Here is an 18864-nt window from a genome sequence, read left to right as displayed (position 1 = left end):
TCGCATACAAGCTCCAACTTCCTCCACAAGCAACAATCCATCCAGTCTTCCACGTCTCGCTCCTTCGACGCGTTCTGAACACGGGTATGGCTGTTGAACCTCATCTACCTCATTGTTCTGACGAGCTTGCAGTTCCCCTGGCAGTATTCAGTCAAGATGGAGGCAGAAGAAGGGCAAGATGAGAGAGCAAGTTCTCGTCCGATGGTCCAATTCGGATACGCTCGGAGAAACTTGGGAAGACGAGGCAAGTCTCAGGGAGCGCTTCTCGCTCGCTGAGGCTTGGGGACAAGCCTCAACTCAAGGGGAGAGGGATGTCAGCGACCCTGATAGGGCAGGCCCGCAAGTCAGCACCGATGGCCGCGTCACCATGACTCCACGAGCGGCCCGGCCCAGGAAACCCAACCCACGTGTTACGGGGTCGGCATGGGTTAACTGAAGCCCTTCCACGTGTTACAGGCTCTTTTCCCCTTTCCTCTTCCCGTCTCGTGACGAACCCTAGCTACCCAGATTCTTGTATCATTCTTGTAATCTCCACCATAACTTGTATCCGAGTGATTGTAGCTAGTAATCAAGAATCCTGAGTACTCTATCAGTTTCTTTTTTTCTCGGTTAAGAACCATGTCTAGAGGAGTAGAATCAAAGGACCACTAGTGCAGAACCGGGCTATAGCGTCGGTTCGTAAGGGGCTTTAGTGCCGGTTCCACAACCGGCACTAAAGAGTGGGGACTAAAGGTTCCCCCTTTAGTACCCGTTCATCACGAACCGGCGCTAAAGTGCCACCACGTGGCACGAGCCAGGCCCGAGTGCGCGTAGGACATTAGTACCGGTTGGTGGGGGTGTTTTGGTTTTATTTTTTATTTTTACTTTAATTTTGTGTTTTCAATTTAATTTAGTGATTGTTTTACATTATAATGAGTTGTTAAATCATTAGGTGAAAGTACCGCAGATTAGTTTCGACTCGATGCATGTGGATCCTAGCTAAGTGATCAAGTATATGCCATATTCATATTATACTTGATCACCTAATTAAGTGATCGAGGTAATATGGATATGGCATATACTTGATCACTTAGCTAGGATCCATCCGGTTGAAACTAATCTGCGGTTTCTTTCATAAATGATATAATAACTCATCATCATCATCATCATCATCATATTAATATAAAAACTCTTGCATCATATATATCATCACCAACAACAGTATATATACTAGCTAGCTAGCTAAAAATCATCATAGTCGTCTGATTACTACTATTTAATCATTATATAGTCATTACCGCTATCTAATCATCACCAACACTAGCTTAAAGAAGAAACATTCACTTGTACCAGAAGCAAAGATATCATCGAGTTCAACATGGTAATGATATTATAAGCGTTCATAACACCACAAAAGCAAATCAATCTTTGAGATTAAGTTCAGGACGAAGAACACGGACATGAGAGGACAAGTACTAAGAGCATGAACTAGCTAATCACTCTTGCTGCTCTCTCTCAGGTAAAATAGCATAGACCATGTATAGCTTTCCTGATTCATCATATTGGAGCATGCAGATGAACCTGTCTCCTAATCGTGGGTTGCGCTTCTGATTGCTGCCCCCTAGTACTTCTCTGCGATCGTTCATAATTTTGCTCCAGTCTTTTACTATTAAGCATTCCTCGATATTAGAAATCCTGAATGCACTAAAGTGCATTGTAGGACATCTTGGCCGTAAGCTAACAATATTCATGGTACCTTTAGTCTCGATCCAATCAGGCACAACATTCATCGGGAGTCCCTGTTGAAGAACATCGTATGCAAACTTAGCATACTTAGCAATGAAGTTTAGTTTAAAAAAATAATGTATGCAAAAGATGCACTGAGGAGAAATAGTAGAAATCTTACCATCTTTCCTAAATATATGTGACCGTAGTTCAGTACGAACACTATTGGTCGCACGTTTTGAGTACTAACATTTCTAAGTGCAGGAAATTTTTTTGTCTTGAAAGCATCAAGATCCTCAAACCATGAAACATAATGACTTGTCTCCTCGCAGGTTAGTTCAGCCCCGGGACAGTGGACGGTCCTATCTACCAAGCGCCGGACATGTTTGCTTGATTGGAAATAAGCTGTCAATAAAAATTACTTACCAACTATTTTTGAATAAACAATATCGAAGACATAAATATGGTTGAGAAACTCGCATAATGATAGAACTGGAGGCGTCTGCACATCGACCTAGATGTCTCTATTAACTTCAATATCATCTTCCGGACGAATATCAAAGGTGATAACCATATCAGGCTCAAATGCATAAGCCTTGCATAGTGCTTGCCAAGTTTTGCATTCAAAATAGGTGTATGTGTATGCATTGTATAATTTGACGTTGAAGATATAACCAAGCTCGGTTTTCAAGTAAACTTTTTTTACCTTCATAGTTTTGTTAGGACTAAAACCTATCTTATCCAAGACAAAAAATCTTGCATGGCAGGGGATACGCTAGTAGAATAGTGAAAAATTAAAATTAAAAGTTGAAGCAAATGAAGCATAAATCATGTTTAATTACGAAAAAGACTTGTCATTGTGACTTACTGTATCCACTTCGAAGTTCTCATCCAACTTGATGCTGAAGCGCCTATCATCAACTAGAAAATTTCTGCCGCACAGGCCGTGCTGGTCTTCGCAGTATTCGCACATAATGAAATCGTGTTCGTCGTCAGACGACATTCCTATGTTCATCGGTGAAACATTAAACACTTATTAGTTCTATTAATTCAACCAATTCAACCAAGCACTTACGAAACATATACCTAAATAAAGTAGCTCAACTAATTCAACCAATTCAACTAACTAGTTCAACTAATTAATTTAACTAATTCAACTAAACTAGTTCTATTAATTTTCTTATTAAAAATAAGGTAGCTATTTCTATATAGTAAAATGTTAATTATATGATCAAATCTCTATATAATAAATTAGATAGTTCTATATAGTAATATTTTGATTAGATCATCAAATCTCATATACCTAAATTTTCTTACTAAAAATAAACTAGTTCTATTAATTCAACTAAGAATTTACTAAAAATAAACTAGTTCTATTAATTTTCTTACTAAAATATATAAAGTAGCTATATATAGCAATATTTTAATTAGATCATCAAATCTCATATACCTAAATTTTCTTACTAAAAATAAACTAGTTCTATTAATTGAACTAGTTCTGATATGCATTTACTAAAAATAAACTAGTTATATTAATTCAACTAGTTCAAATAATCTCATATACCTATTTTTTCTTACTAAAAATAAACTAGTTCTATTAATTTTCTTACTAAAAATAAACTAGTTATATTAATTCAACTAGTTCAAATCTCATATATATATACCTAATTAATATTTAGCTAATTCATCTAACAATTGACATTAATATTTAACAACTTTTCTATCTAATTCATGTAACATTAATTAACATTCTAACATTTTTATCTACGTAATTCATCTAACATTAATACAAACAACAGAAAACAGAAAATAAGTAAAAAAATATGTGTGTGTGTGTGAGTGTACGAGCGTTGGGCGGCGGCGCGAGACGGCGACGCGACGGGGACGACAACGACGGGCAGCGGGGGCGATGGCGCGATCGAGACGGCGACGTAGTACGAGGCGGCGGCGGGGGCGACGCGGACGGCGACGACGATGGGCGGCGGGGGCGACGGCGGCGGCGATGATTTATAGTCGCGCGATGAAGTTGGATAGAAGCCGGGCGGCAGATGAAAACTGAATTTTTCGTAAGTGCCATATATATAGAAGGGGTCTTTAGTACCGGTTGGAGCCACCAACCGGTACTAAAGGCCAATTTTGGCTAGGTCAAGCGGCGGGAAGCGGACCCCTTTAGTACCGGTTTGTGGCTCCAACCGATACTAAAGGCCTCCCATTAGTACCGGTTGGAGCCACGAACCGGTACTAAAGGGGTTGCGCTGCCATCCGCAGTGCACAATGTTTAGTTCCACCTCGCCGAGCGAAGGACAGCCGCACTGGTTTATAAACCCAGCCGCGACTGCTCCTTCGAACTCCTCTATATAGCAGGCTTCTGGGCCTAACTATGTCGCGCTGCCCTGTGAGCCTGCCGGACCTTCTGGGCCTGAATTTGCACACCCTAGGTCTGGCAGGCCCATTAGGCAGCGCCCCAACATTTTTTTATAGTTTTTTTCTTTTCTGCATTATTTATTTTCTTCTATTTATTTTTGAGTAATTTTTTATATAGTTTTTTATTTTCTGCATTATTTATTTTCTTCTATTTATTTTTGAGTAATTTTTTATATAGTTTTTTTCTTTTATGCTTTATTTATTTTCTTCTATTTATTTCTGAGTAGTTTTTTTCTGCATTATTTATTTTCTTCTATTTATTTTTGAGTAATCTTTTTATATAATTTTTTTTCTGCTTTATTTATTTTCTTCTATTTATTTCTGAGTAGTTTTTTATGTATTTAGTTTCTTTGTGACCATCTCTACTCTTTCGCACATGCTATGCGGGTGAAATGATGATACCATGCCAAGTTTTAATATTTTCAGAGTTCATTTTGTAGTGATTTTCAATTTCACGGTCATTTAGCTCTCTAAACAAATCGGTAAATGACTGAAAAACAGCAAATGATGTCAGAACGTGTTGGAAATTAATGACGTCGCTTTGAATGCTGCATACTGAACGCAAAAAAAGTCTGGAGTTCAAATACGTTATTAAAAATAAAAAAGAGGTGCAATGTTGGTTAATTAGCTTCAAGCCTTTCGAAATAGTGTAGACTGCACTGCACATAGCTCCGTGCAATCTATACTATTCCGAAAGGCTTGAAGCTAAGCAATGTGCAGGTGAGCATTGCGCCTCTTCTTTGTCGTCTCTGCACTCACGGCTTATAAACCGCTCCTACTGCCTCTCTCTTGGCGAGGTGGGACAAAAAACCAGCTTACTAAAAAACTCTAGTACCGGTTCATGCCATAAACCGGTACTAAAAGTGTTCGTGGGGCCCCAGCCTAACCACAGCCTGACACAGCCTCATTAGTACCGGTTCGTGGCATGAACCGGTACTAAAGGTTACCCACGAACCGGTACTAATGATGTCCGCCCGCCTAGCCGTAGGAACCGACACTAATGGACACATTAGTGCCGGCTCAAATTTAAACCGGCAATAATGTGCTTCACATTTGACCATTTTTCTACTAGTGGACATGGATAGTCAGGACAATGGAATGAGCAGCTGCGAAAATAAGGATCTTCAAGTCTGGATGCCAATGCCGATAAATAAAGATCACGATAGTACAAAGGAAACTGTGCAAAATCTGATAATAATATAAACATAAGTTAACTTCAGTGTACTACAGGAGCATTTTAGACATTAGCAACCATCCATGAATTTAGGGATATTCCCAGCAAAGAAAATTCGGTTGTGTTGATTTCTTTTCACTTTCAGTTCAACAAAGTTTTCATCAAGAAAGGAAGGTTTGTGAGCTTTACATCCATGGTTATCCCTTACTCTAGTTCATGTCAATGATATATATGATCCGACATTGCTTATTAACTGCAATTTTTATACAAATTTGTGAAGAAACCACACCTTTGCGAAGAAGAATCATATTATTTCTGTATAACATTTTTTTATGATGTACAAATTCAATACTGAGTGTTTCTCCTACATTTATGTACGCGGCCTACATGAATACACAAAGAAGGTGTACAAAAGCAAGATACGAGTTTAAGCGGTATCCGCAACAAAGTCTTGTATCACAGTCCGTATAGCAATCGGGATTCTCACTGAGTGGGTACTTCCGTCTGACCATGTCAAGCTCCCGAAAGTGTATCCTCCTTGCACTCTCTGCCTTGTTGTGAATGTAACCATAAATGTCGCACTTCTACCGCTTCCTTTGGTGAAACTAATCACAGATGGTTCTACGGACACATCTATCCCTGCTGGAGCTTCAACCACTAAATGATATGTTGCTTCCACCGGCCCAACGTTAGTCACAGTGCGCTGAAGCACGACCTTGTCTTTGAGGTCTGGCACGGCGATTGACGGGAGGTTGAGATTGAGGTAGTAGGACTCACAACCGTCTAAATATCCAATTGTGCAGTTGAAAAACTTGTTATACTCTCTTGCATCCACGTCGTAAACCAAGCCAGGGTCAACAGCTCTTTCTGGGTCAATATGTCCACCACCAAAGTCAAAGGGGTCGGCTAGTTTCCTTGGGACCGCTTCTGCTTGGATTGGCATGCCAAAACGATCAGTCACAGATGCTGCAACCAATGACAAGGAACAATCAAGTCAGTTATATATTTAGACGAGTTGTTTTGGTGTATTTTTTTTTGTATTTCAATGTTCGTGCCTGTGGTGATGATGGCAGACTTGATCATGGCAGGTGACCAATCAAGGTGAACCGACTTGAGCAGTGCGGTCACAGCAGAGACATGTGGACATGCCATGGATGTCCCAGATTTGAAAACGTAGGAGCCCTGCTGCGCTGCCAAGATGCTGACGCCGGGTGCAGCAATGTCGGGCTGTTTAAATATGTGTATTGAGAATTAGACAAGAAGTCTGAAGTTAAGAAAAAGTGAAATACTAGAGGCTAGGTAGCAAACCGAACAATTGTCTCAAGTTAAGAAGTTGAGGATAATAGATACCTTGAGTATGCTAGGGAACAACATGCTTGGACCTCTCGATGAGAACGAGGCGACCCTCGGCGACAACACCCCTTTTCCGACAGTTGTCATGGCAGGTGACACTTTCACCACCGGATTCCTAGCATGACACATGAACGACATGAGTTTCCAAAGTAGAAGAAAATGCATTCAACTCTGTTTCGGACAACACTGACATGCACTCACCCTGTGTCCCACCTCCAATAGGAGGCAATTCGTTGTGCGATCTCAAAATCCACCACTACACAGGGCATAACGCCTCTACACAAAGGCAGGATTTCGAGGAGGTTAGTAGTGTACTGTGCGAATATGAGGCCCTTGGCGCCAGCCATGGTGGTGAGATTGATGACCATAGGTAGTGCTTGTTGAGGCGGCATGCTTTTCGCCGCCGCCGGTTGATAGCACAGGACGGTTTTGCCAGTGACATTGCTCAATTCAAGTGACCTCGCGTCACAGCTGTGCAGAAGTTCTAATTCAGTATATTTAAAAAATACTGAATTGTTGTTAAAAAAGTGCATAACTACAAAATAAAAATGTGTAATGATCGCGGATGCATAACTACAAAAGTTTTATTTCATTACCTTTCGGGATAAACAAGTTCTTTAAAGTCACTGCTCACAGATGCATTGTAGTGAAGAGATTGCCCCTGCGGTTCAAAGCAAGAACAGATTAAGAAGTCAGCAATGGAAATAGAGATAGCTTCACGGACGAGCTAAATATATTCGTTTCAACGATCTGAGACGAATCAAGTCAATTTGTCAAAAATATATAATCAGTTCTATATATCATCCGGATCTATCGATTGCAAAGACTAAATAAATACTTTTGCGCAAAGAAAAAACTTATTAAATACTTGAAGAATGTTTGTTTGTTGCATGCACGTACCACCAGCTGTTCTTTGTTTCCCAGCGATATCAAGGTTGGGAAAGACCGGTCAATCGTGCTAGCGGCCACTGTGGTAACCCATGGTATGGTATTACTTATAGTCTGTGGCACAGGGCCATCATTCCCACCACCGAACACAACAGATATCCCTTTTTGCACAGCATGCAGTGTCCCGGGGAGCTCATGACCAACCCCTGCAATCGATAGCGACAAGACATCCACGCCATCATATATGGCGTCGTCGATGGCCGCAAGGACCGCCGCGTCAGGGCAACCCCCACCCACCCAGCATGCCTTGTAGATACCGAGCCGTGCACGTGGTGCCCCGCCACGTGCCACCCCCATGCCCAGGCCTCCGTAGCTCACACGCTGCACTTCCCTGCCAGCGATAGTCGATGCAACATGTGTGCCATGGCCGTGGATGTCCCTAGGTGAGTTGTAGTTTCTCTTTAGCACCTCGGCACTGATGCCACGACCGTACCACCGCGCGCCGATGATCTTTCGGTTGCAACTTGTGGAGTTGAACTCCTGGCCAGTCTGGCATTTCCCTTTCCACCGTGCCGGCACAGGGCCATACCCATTGTCATCAAAGCTTCGTGATTCAGGCCATATGCCTATAAATAAGCATGCATATGCATGGAGTTAACTGGTTCCTAGTCCTGGGATTTCTCATCTTTTGCATTTAAAGCTTAAGGATAGGCACGAACCTGAATCGATCACGCCAACGATGACATCTTCACCGTACTTTGCTTGTTTGAGGAGTCCCGGTTGTTGTGGTGGTTGGTTATGTTGAAGGCCAAGGAAGTCCCAGCTCCGAGTTGTGTGTGTTTCATGAAAAGTGTTAGGCTTCACGGTGACAACTTCGGGAAATCCTACATTCAGAACCTGTTGATTAGCTTATATCATAAACAGCTACAATTGACAATTACTTACTTGCAATTGCCTCAGCTTGGGACTTTGTGAGCATCGCTGCGAAGCCAGAAAATCCATGCTTGTAACTGTAAACTTTGGACCTCAAGGCTTCATCCTTACTGTTGCAAGTAAAATTAAAGATGAGCGCAAATGACGGCTGTTTCCTGCTGATTCATGAATGGTGCAACTTGAAATTGTAGCTAGTACCTCTCAAAAACAGATATTAGTATGTCATGGTGCGACGCGATGACCAGGGATGGGTCGTCGTGCTTCTTCTCCCCCATATACACGATGTAGAGCTGAAATTCATTTTGTTTGCATAAGTTTTCAACAAACAATACGAGAGCTGAAATTTTGACGCAAACTGTTTTCAAGAGCTGGTATGGAAACGGTTGGAAAGGAAGCTAATTAAGTTAAATGCTGTGAAAGAGGGATCAGCCATGCATCTTACTTTGCTCGACGCGCTAGCTGAAAGAGGCAGCAGTGCCACAAGTAGCAGGAGAGCACCACATAATGCTGTTTTGGAATTCATGTCTGACTTCGAGAGGAGTGCTATGTTTCTTGTGTGCTCCCTCGCTTCTCGTTTTGATGTATATATAGCATCCAACAGGAACAATAATCCTGGGGTGCAAGTCTGCAAGAACACTTCAAACCTATTTGTTTACGCGTTGTTAGGTGGCACACGTGAGAAAGAAAGACTAGTACATCCCCCGTTTCTCTTGGGAAGAAGCACCGTGCTTTGATCAGGTCTCCCAGGGTTTTGAAAAAAAAAGGTCTCCCAGGATTAAACAACTACTCCCTCTATCCATATGTATAGGGGTTAATACATTTTTCGAGATCCCCTTTGACCATTGATTAAAGCAGTAATATGATTCATGCGTGTTACACAAAGTATATCGTTAGATTCATATGTGAAAGTAGTTTCTAATCATATAATTTTTATGTCGTACATCTCATGTATTGTTAATATCAATGATCAAACGCAACCTCATAAACCGTATTAAACCGTAGCACCAACATTATATAATTAATGTGGTCTCTGATGTAATGACTTTCAAACAAGCTTTTTGGCGGCTAGTTAGGCATAAAATAGAGGCGGCAAAGATGCCATGACCTTCTAAGTAACCTGATCGATCGACTTTGTACAATCTTCCGCCGCTCATTGGGCATAAAATAATAGAGGCGGCTTGGATGCCAGGATATTCTTTTTGGACCTAATTCTAAATACGTGACGGTTGGCAGCACGTAATACACACGGACGGTAAAGCGACTTGACTTATGACACATTCAAACATTTCTCTCGTCCTTGGCGTCTGGAATCTTAGCCGCCATCAAAAGAGGCCATCTTTCAGCGTCGTTCTTCGACAGTCGCTAGATTCACACGTGTGGATCATTTTTACTCTCTTATAGTTTAGCTTTTTAGGCTATTCATCGTCTTAGCTTCGGCGGTGACGATGAAGGCGCTGAATAAAGATTCTTTGGGTCCTTCCCTGACGAGGCCATCGGTCCTATGGTTGGTATGGATTCGGAAACCAGTCTGTTCAAGTAAGGATGGCATGGCGGCGGCGGCATCCTTGTGGTGGACCTGTGTCCTCGGGCTCTGCCGTTATGACGACGTTTGCTCCAGTGTCGGCGCGGAGCTTGGGAGGTAGTCCAGGAGCGGATGCAAATTGTGGTCTGCATCGACGACATCTGGAAGACGGAACGTGTGTTGGGTTCGTGGTTCGTGGATGGCAGGTATGGTTTCCTCCTTCGGCGTCTTAGTCGTGGTGGGGTGCCAGATCTGGAGTTCGATGGCGTGTTAAGGGTGTTGTCCCGGTCTGATTCGTTCAACCGCAATGGCTTCACTTTTGGTGAGCCACCTTGGAAGTCCTCAAAGCTGCATATCAGTGATGGCGCCAAGTCGAGCTAGGATGAGGAGGTGATCAGTCATTCTTTTCTTCGGTGGATGTTGTGATGGTGCCGGAGGCAGGTGACGGGCGTTGACGTCAAGCACAGAGATGTTTTACTATTTTTTCAGTTTTGTCATGTAGGTCCTTACATGACTTGTATTTTGTTCTTTATGATATGAATGAAACGCGTATTGCCAAGCAAAAAAAACATTCCTTGATAAATATTAGTTTGGTGATCTTATATAGACCCAGTAACAATCAATTAATTCGAGCCGACGTAGTATGGTGTGGTGGCCTGCGTGAGCTGTTTTTCATCTTTCTTTTCTTTTGTTTGGAAATGCCTTCGCTTTTATGTTTTTGGCAAGAAAAGTGATGTCAGCGGTCAGTAAATTAGGTCTGAAGACCTACACGCAGGACTGCCTCGCTCCCAGGTCACGACGGCGATTCAAGGTAAAACAACTGGTGGAAGCAGTAGCAGAATGACGGAAGTTTCAACTTTGACTAGTGGTTGGAACCCGCTATTACGGGTTACTTGAGAGGAAGGTGTGCGCACCTTATCTTCATGAAATAAAAAAAAACATTCTCGCGTCATGTGGATATCACATCCATCTCATAAAGAAGAAGGAAAAGCCTAGAAACACTTTACTTGAAAAAGAAAAAAGTCTCAATGTCATTAAAAAAACTCTAAAAAAATCAAAAACTTTCTCACCGCGACCAACTAGCATGCGCCATGTGACGTAGCTGGTTGGCTATCATTCTATCGCGTCTTAATGGGGCCTATACACACTTTACTCTAAAAGAAAAAGTAAAAAGTCTCACTGTCATTAAAAAAATCAAAAACTTTCTCACAGTGACCAACTAGCATGCGTCATGTGGCATAGCTAGCTGGCTACAATTCTATCGCGCCTTAATGAGTTTAATAATTGAGGGTGGTGTGCTCTTGTTGCAGAAAACGCGGGCGTTCCTCGCGTTCCAAATAGTCCATCCCATGAGCATGGTGAGGGATGCCATGCTTTCCTGTTGGGAATGCTCATGCTCGATTGGCTCACCCACCAATCCTTAATTGAGTCCTGAAGGTGCCATGTTGAAGTGTCAAGGTTGATGAGGTTTAGCCACCCGTTGGCCAAAGTCCAAAGGCGAAGGGTGTAGTGACACTTGACGAAAAGGTGCACCCTGGACTCTGGCTCCCATCTGCAGAGGTGGCAAAGATGACAATTTGGCCATCCTTGTCGTGCTAGGTGATCGGCGGTCCAAATCCGATTCTGGATGCCAAACCATGCAAAAAACTTCACCTTAGGTGGTGCCCAAGCTTTCCACACCATATGATCCATACGAGAGTAGAAGGTTCTGAAGAATTGCGCTTAGTAAGTAGTCGCCGCCAAGTATTGGCCATCCGTAATGTGCTTCGAGGAGATCTTGTCCTCCGCATGCTCCTCTAGGTGGAAGTCTGATATGAGCGTCCAAAGCTCCACAAATTGGTGGGTGTGTGTGTCATAGTGAACTTGTTATTCATCTTGATTTTGGAGATCCATGCATCATCCTTGAGGGCTTCCCTGACCTTCTAGCTTTTTCTTGTGGATGCGTGGATGAGAGGTGCAATACCCTTTGGCTTCCCCCCGAACCCAAGGTGCATCCCATAAGGGGAGTTTTAGCCCCATTCCAACAGTGATAATTGTGGAGGTGTAGAAAAGATTGTAATCCTCATCACATGGGTTGCCCAAGCCCGCCCACATATGGCTTCGTCCATTAAAACCATATCCAGCACAAGCGAAGTGTGCATGCGAACTTGATGGTGTTTACATCATCTCTAGTTGACCCATTAAAATTGTATGGCCCGTATAATTCCGGTGACTATACGGGTTTGGACCGATTTTTGGGCCAGACCAGACCTCATATAGTTGGCCCAGCCTGTAAATTTTTTACGGTGGCCCGGAAACAACCACCCCCCCGCGCGCGCAGTATATATCCAGGTCCGCGACCGCGATACGGGTCGAAACCCTATCCCGCCGCCGCCGCGATTCCCCCTTCCCCCTGTGATTTCTCCCAGCCGGTGACATAAATCCGCCGCCCCGCCCATCGATCCGCCATGATGTGTGGCGGGATGTGGAGCTCTGGCAGGCGCGGTGTGGCGACGACCTCGAGCGAAAGCGCTGTGTAGCCGCCGACGTGGCGAGGAAGTGGTCCGCCGACGGTACACCAACCAAGGCCTTGAGCCACCGGCGTCGCTCCTACGACGGGAGACAGAGGAGTACGATCGGCGGTAGGCTCGGTTCGCCTATGACGCGGGTAGCTCCACTGGTGCGTGTAGCTCGCGCACGTGGCTGACGCTGGTCAAGAGGAAGGTGTAGGAGCTCCCGCCGCTCCGCGCGGTGAAGAGGGAGCACGATGCGGAGCGCCCGCGCGCATGCGTCGTCGGGGCGGAGGACTACCTCCCCCCCCTCCGAGGCGGATGAGGGAGTCCTGGACTAAGGGGTCCTCGGGCGTCCGGCCTATTATCTTTGGGCCGGACTGATGGGCTGTGAAGATATGAAGACCGAAGACGGTACCCGCGTCCGGATGGGACTCTCCTTGGTGTGGAAGGCAAGCTTGGCGAACAACTATGAAGATTCCATCTTATGTAACAGACTCTATGTAATCCTAGACTCCCTCGATGTCTATATAAATCAGAGGGATTAGTCCAGAAAGGATATATTCATTACCATAGTCATACAGGTTAGACTTCTAGGGTTTAGCCATTACGATCTCGTGGTAGATCAACTCTTGTAATACTCATATTAATCAAGATCAATCAAGCAGGAAGTAGGGTATTACCTCCATAGAGAGGGCCCGAACCTGGGTAAACATCGTGTTCCCCGTCTCCTGTTAGCATCGATCCTAGACGCACAGTTCGGGACCCCCTACCCGAGATCTGCCGGTTTTGACACCGACATTGGCGCTTTCATTGAGAGTTCCGTTGTACCGTCGACGAAAGGTTCGATGGCCCTTTCAATCGTCTGTAGTAACACTGTCCAAGGTGGAACTTTCCTCCTGGGATAGATTTTCGTATTCGGTGGCTTCGTACTGTGAGCCAACTTGCTTGGCCATCTAGAGCAGATCGATAGCTACGCCCCTGGCCATCAGGTCAGATTTAGAAGCTTGAACTACGTCGCGGATATCCGTGGAGATTTGATCTTCAACGGATTTGAGACCACGGCGATCGCTCCCCCTCGCTCCGATGAACATGACCTAAATCTGTCATCGGACCAGGTTATGGAGATGGTTCCTGTAACTGCTACGACCTTAGATCCGGAGCAGTTTGCACCATCCAAAGCCACAGAGTCCGCAGCGTTGGAGCCGTACACTAACTCAACACCAGGCAATATCAGCATCAACGGAATTTCGGACTTGTTTCCAGCTATAAGTTCCGAACCTTGCGCGCCCTCGGACACCGAGTTGGATCGGTTATCAATCATCGAGTTCAACGCCGCAGATGTCTTCCAACACTCGCCCTTCGGCGATGTGCTGATTTCGTTGAAAAACCTGTCCCCGATGGGGGACTCACGGCCGAACTATGTCCGGTTCGAGCTAGAGGTTGATAATGGAGAATTTCGCTTCCCACCCGCCACCCACTTCATAGCCACTGTCGAGGACTTAACCGACATGCCCGCTTCTGGCTCCGAAGACATTGCCGGTATAGACGACGATGCCGATAAGGATCAAGGCCAAGACCCGCCAGCCAACAGGCGTGGGACGGCCACCCTTTCATATGACGTGTACATGATCGATACACTTAAAAAGCCTCGCGGCCAAGACAAGCGGGATCCAGTTAAAACTCCTGAGACACAGTCTAAGTTCCGGCGCCCCAAACGCCGCCCCAAGTCACGCCACATCAACGATGGCACTGGAGAAAATAGTACTCCGGACGGCGCCGAAAGCAATGAAGACCTTGTGGGAGCAACATCCGAACAGGAGGAACAGGAAAACGGGCAAGACAACCCCGATGAGCAGGCCCTGCCCAGCGATGGTTCGGAGGACGACAACTACCTAAGCCTCGGCGACAAAGACTTCATCGTACCCGAAGAGCCCCTCGAGCAAGAGCGCCTCAAGCGCAGGCTAATAGCTGCGGCAAGGAGCCTGAAAAAGAAGCAGCCGCAGCTTCAAGCTGACCAAGACCTACTCAACAACAGATGGGCCGAAGTCCTGGTCGCTGAAGAATACGGCCTTAGTAGCCTAGCCAAAGGCTACCCAAAGCACAGATTGCTATACCAGTCCGATGACGGGGCGTTGGAGCCCATACCATCATCACACAATGCGGCAGGTCGCCGGCAACTCTGTCCAGATAAAGAGACAACTCAAGCCGAACACCAGACCACCCCACCTCATCGTAAAGGCAAGAACAACGCAGGTCATGATTACCCAAACGACCTGCAGAGGGACTTGGACAATAGAGAAGGACACGCAAGACCGATCTACGGATCGCGAAAGCATGCTTCTACACGCGACGACGGCTACCTATTCGGACGTGTCAAACCTCGCCAAGCCCGAGCCAAAAACCGCAAAGGGACTCCTTCAGAGTTATGTCGCAGTGTGGCCCAGCATAGAGGCGCCGCACACCCGCTTTGCTTCAATGATGAAGTAATGGATCATGAATTCCACGAAGGATTCAAACCATCAATATTGAATCATACGACGGGACAACCGATCCCGCGGTATGGATAGAAGATTTCATCCTCCACATCCGTAATGGCTCGTGGGGACGACCTCCATGCCATTAAATACCTCCCACTAAACCTAAAAGGGCCAACTCGGTACTGGTTAAACAGCCTGCCTGAAAATTCCATAGGCAGATGGGAGGACTTGGAAGAGGCCTTCCTCGATAACTTCCGAGGAACATACGTCCGGCCACCGGATGCTGAGGACTTAAGACACATTGTCCAACAGCCCGGAGAATCAGCCAGGGAGCTTTGAACTCGGTTCTTAATCAAAAAGAACAAAATCGTCGACTGTCCGGATGCGGAAGCCCTTGCGGCTTTCAGACACAGCGTCCGGGACGAATGGCTTGCACGCCACCTCGGCCAAGAAGGACCTAAATCCATGACAGCTCTCACTGCTCTGATGACCCGCTTTTGCATCGGAGAAGACAACTGGCTCGCTCGTAGAAGCAATAGCGCCAGCAACCAGGGCACCTCCGAAATCCAAGATGGCAACGACAAGCCACGACGAAGCAAAAACAACAGTCGCAATGACAATGAAAGATCGGGCGACACATCGGTCAACGCCGGATTCAACAACCCCAAGCCCGGTCAGCGGAAGAAGCCATTCAAGGAAAATCAAGACGAACCATCCAACCTGGACAGGATATTGGGCCGACCCTGCCAGATTCATGGCCACCTCGATAAACCAGCTAATCATACCAACAGAAACTGCTGGGTCTTGAAACAGGCCGGCAAGCTCAACGCTGAACATAGGGGAAGGAGGTCGCCAAGCGATAGGGATGACGGAAAGGTTCACCAACGAGACATCGGGGGTCAGAAGCAATCTCCACCCGAGGATCAACTACTCCTAGAACGGAAATAGCAACCCGGCTTTCGCCGCCCACTCCATACACCTACAAAATTTGTACCGCGCATGATGTAGACTCGACTAGATGGCGAGTCATTCGACGTCCCGATCTTTCACGGTACTAGCAGTAGCAACAAGAAATTTCGGTCGAGCAAAGATGCAAGACTGTAAGATCAGAAACTTGTGTCGAGTAGATTGGATCGACTCCACACGCAGCAACAATAAAATCCACTCGGATCAACAACAAAGATATTTGGTGTCCCCCAACATGGGACATTTTCTATAATTTTATTGATCTCATGACTAAAACAAAATTCCCCTCTGTTACACGGCCGTATGGCCTTTATTTAAGGAGCACGGAGGCTCAAAACGAAACTGACCTTGACTCTTCCTAATAACCGAATACTAGTACGAATTGTACCAGCGCATGACTCTTTCTCTTTCCTAATTAACTAAACAATATATTAACTAATTAATCATTCGGCCACGCTGATCACAACCAAATAGCTACGTGACCACTACTAGTAAACAGAAAACAAAATAAGAATCTGCTCTCTCACGCGGCCACACAGGAATCAGATTGCCACCTATTTCCAACAAAACACCATCTATATGGAGGCGTTCTAAAATTGGGCTTCACAGCATCCTTCTTTGGTTTAATTGATGGAACCTCAAAACTAAAAGAGCCAAGTTGTAACATGTTCTGAAGATTATCTTTTGCACTAGCAGTCACATCATCCCCTCTCCCTTGAAACGAAGCCGTCCTCGGTTTCGTGATAGCATTGGCGACCTTCCTTTTAACTTAGACGATAACATCATCTTTGATATCATTAGCAAACATCGGCTGTAGCACATGCCGCCTTCCAACATCCCAAAAACAATATGTGTTGGTCCTTCCATCATGGGTAGCACGATGATCATATTGCCATGGCCTCCCCAATAACAAGTGGCATGCATTCATTGGCAGAACATCACAGATAACTGTATCGATGTAATTGTCAACCGAAAAATTGATGCGCACCTTGTGAGTAACTTTTAGTTTGCCCGACTGATATAACCATTCGACGCAGTGTGGTTGTGGGTGCTTCCAGGTTGGTAAAGCAAAAGCATCCACCAAGTCCTTGCTGACTGCATTAGTGTAGCTTCCACCGTCGATGATCAACTTGCAATTGGTGTTGTTGATCTTCCACTGAGTCTGAAAAATATTCCAACGCTGTCCCTTATCCTCAATGCGATCCTCTTGCACTCGTTGCACCATTAGTGAAGGATATGACTCAGCAGCTTCAAAACTCGCAACCACATTTTCAACATCCTTAGATTTTTCACTAGAAGTGTCAGAAACTGCCTCTTCATCACTAGCAGATGCATAACCATCTCTCGTGAGCAACACTCTTTTCTCATTAGGACATTCACGCTTCATATGTCCCCTTCCTCCATACTTGAAACACTCTATGTCACTAGTGCGTCCGGCCGACTGTGCACTAGAATCAACCATCGACAGTCCTGATTTTGAAGCATCCTTTTGCACGGAACCATGAGAGCGATTTGATGATGTCGCCCTGGAGCTAGGACCGACATCCTCACTCTTATATTGCGAGCGTCGCCATGTGTTCAAAGTGGTACTGGGAACTGTGTTGACTTGGCGCCGCTTAATCTGTTGTTCCGCACGCACAGCTTGGTGCATGAGATCTTGTATGTTGTAGTAGACCACCATCTCAACACGATCCTGCACCTCGATATTTAGCCCGTTAAAGAAACGTGCCATGGTCGCCTCCGAATCCTCCGTTGTCCCTGTAAGTATCATAAGCAATTCCATCTCCTTGTAATATTCATCAACACTCATATTACCTTGAGAGAGCCGCTGTAACTTGGTGTACATATCTCTTTTATAGTGCTCAGGAACAAAACGTCGCCTCATGAATTCTTTCATACCTCGCCAAGTCGTCGGGCGATGTCTTAAACGACAAATTTGATTCCACCAAATTAGCGCATAACCGGTGGACTCAATTCTAGCAAGTTGAACTTTCTTCTCCTCGCTATAATGATGGGCATCAAATATTTGATCAACACGCATCTCCCACTCCAAATAGCCTTCTGGTTCACACTTGCCGGAGAACGAAGGGATCGAAATTTTTATGCGCCCAATTCCATCATCCAAAGGCACACGCACAGCTTGACCAACTCGGTCATGCACTCCACCACGAACAGAAGTTTCAGGACAAGTCTCATAGTGTCGTGGTCGTGGCGCGTACCCCACCTGGTCAACGCCGTCATCGAGACCATCATCTCCAGCATGAGGTTGTGCCGCCAAACGGCGATCATGCATGCCGGCATGTACATCGCGAGCAGGTGGTGCATAATGCAGTGGAGCCGCCGGAGCAGTCTGTGGTGGGGCAAAATTCGTCACCGGCATATTGATGATGTCCGCCAAACCATCAAACCGAGTGATCAAGACATTTATCCTTCTGCCGAGCGCATCATGACATTGCTTGATGTAGTTGCATGTGTGGTCAAAACCATCCCGAATATTTTGCAGAATATCATCCGCATACACTGGACGTACTATTTCCTCAGAATCAGCAGCAACCTCATCACCCTTGTTGACCGAGGTTGACATCTTGATCAACACAGTACCGTGAACAACCTTAGCTCTGAATACCACTTGATGTAGACTCGACTAGATGGCGAGTCGTTCGACGTCCCGATCTTTCACGGTACTAGCAGTAGCAACAAGAAATTTCGGTCGAGCAAAGATGCAAGACCGTAAGATCAGAAACTTGTGTCCAGTAGATTGGATCGACTTCACACGCAGTAGCAACAAAATCCACTCAGATCAGCAACAAAGATATTTGGTGTCCCCCAACATGGGACGTTTTCTGTAATTTTATTGATCTCACGACTAAAACAAAATTCCCCTCTATTACACGGCCGTATGGCCTTTATTTAAGAAGCACGGAGGCTCAA

General features: G+C 45.3%; 1 protein-coding gene and 1 pseudogene across 1 annotated transcript; both read right to left on the bottom strand.

Moving 5' to 3' along the window:
* Positions 1-5592: 5592 nt before the first annotated feature.
* Positions 5593-9023, bottom strand: LOC125514985 (subtilisin-like protease SBT3.9). Its single transcript, XM_087526877.1, has 10 exons — positions 8919-9023; positions 8675-8766; positions 8489-8586; positions 8263-8427; positions 7556-8169; positions 7252-7316; positions 6857-7126; positions 6653-6770; positions 6358-6529; positions 5593-6268 (listed from the first exon to the last, which is right to left on the bottom strand). The coding sequence occupies exons 1-10, from the start codon at positions 8997-8999 to the stop codon at positions 5730-5732; spliced, it is 2214 nt and encodes a 737-aa protein (XP_087383003.1). The 5' UTR covers positions 9000-9023; the 3' UTR covers positions 5593-5729.
* A 7433-nt stretch (positions 9024-16456) lies between these two features.
* On the bottom strand, positions 16457-17614 carry LOC147964358 (uncharacterized; annotated as a pseudogene).
* Between the last annotated feature and the right edge of the window lie 1250 nt (positions 17615-18864).

Source organism: Triticum urartu, chromosome 6A (genome assembly GCF_056163025.1).
Source record: "Triticum urartu cultivar PI428250 chromosome 6A, HENAU_Tu73, whole genome shotgun sequence".
Taxonomy (NCBI): Eukaryota; Viridiplantae; Streptophyta; class Magnoliopsida; order Poales; family Poaceae; genus Triticum; species Triticum urartu.
Note: the sequence above shows the minus strand (reverse complement) of the source record. Positions and strands in the feature narration are given on the sequence as shown.

Bases quoted from the DNA above. Each gene is read 5' to 3' on its own strand.
- LOC125514985 (XM_087526877.1), bottom strand. From the start codon at position 8,999: ATGAATTCCAAAACAGCATTATGTGGTGCTCTCCTGCTACTTGTGGCA. The intron at 6,771-6,856 runs GTGAGTGCATGT...GTGTCATGCTAG, and splicing joins TATTGGAGGTGGGACACAGG to GAATCCGGTGGTGAAAGTGT. The intron at 6,269-6,357 runs GCACGAACATTG...CATTGGTTGCAG, and splicing joins GTCTGCCATCATCACCACAG to CATCTGTGACTGATCGTTTT.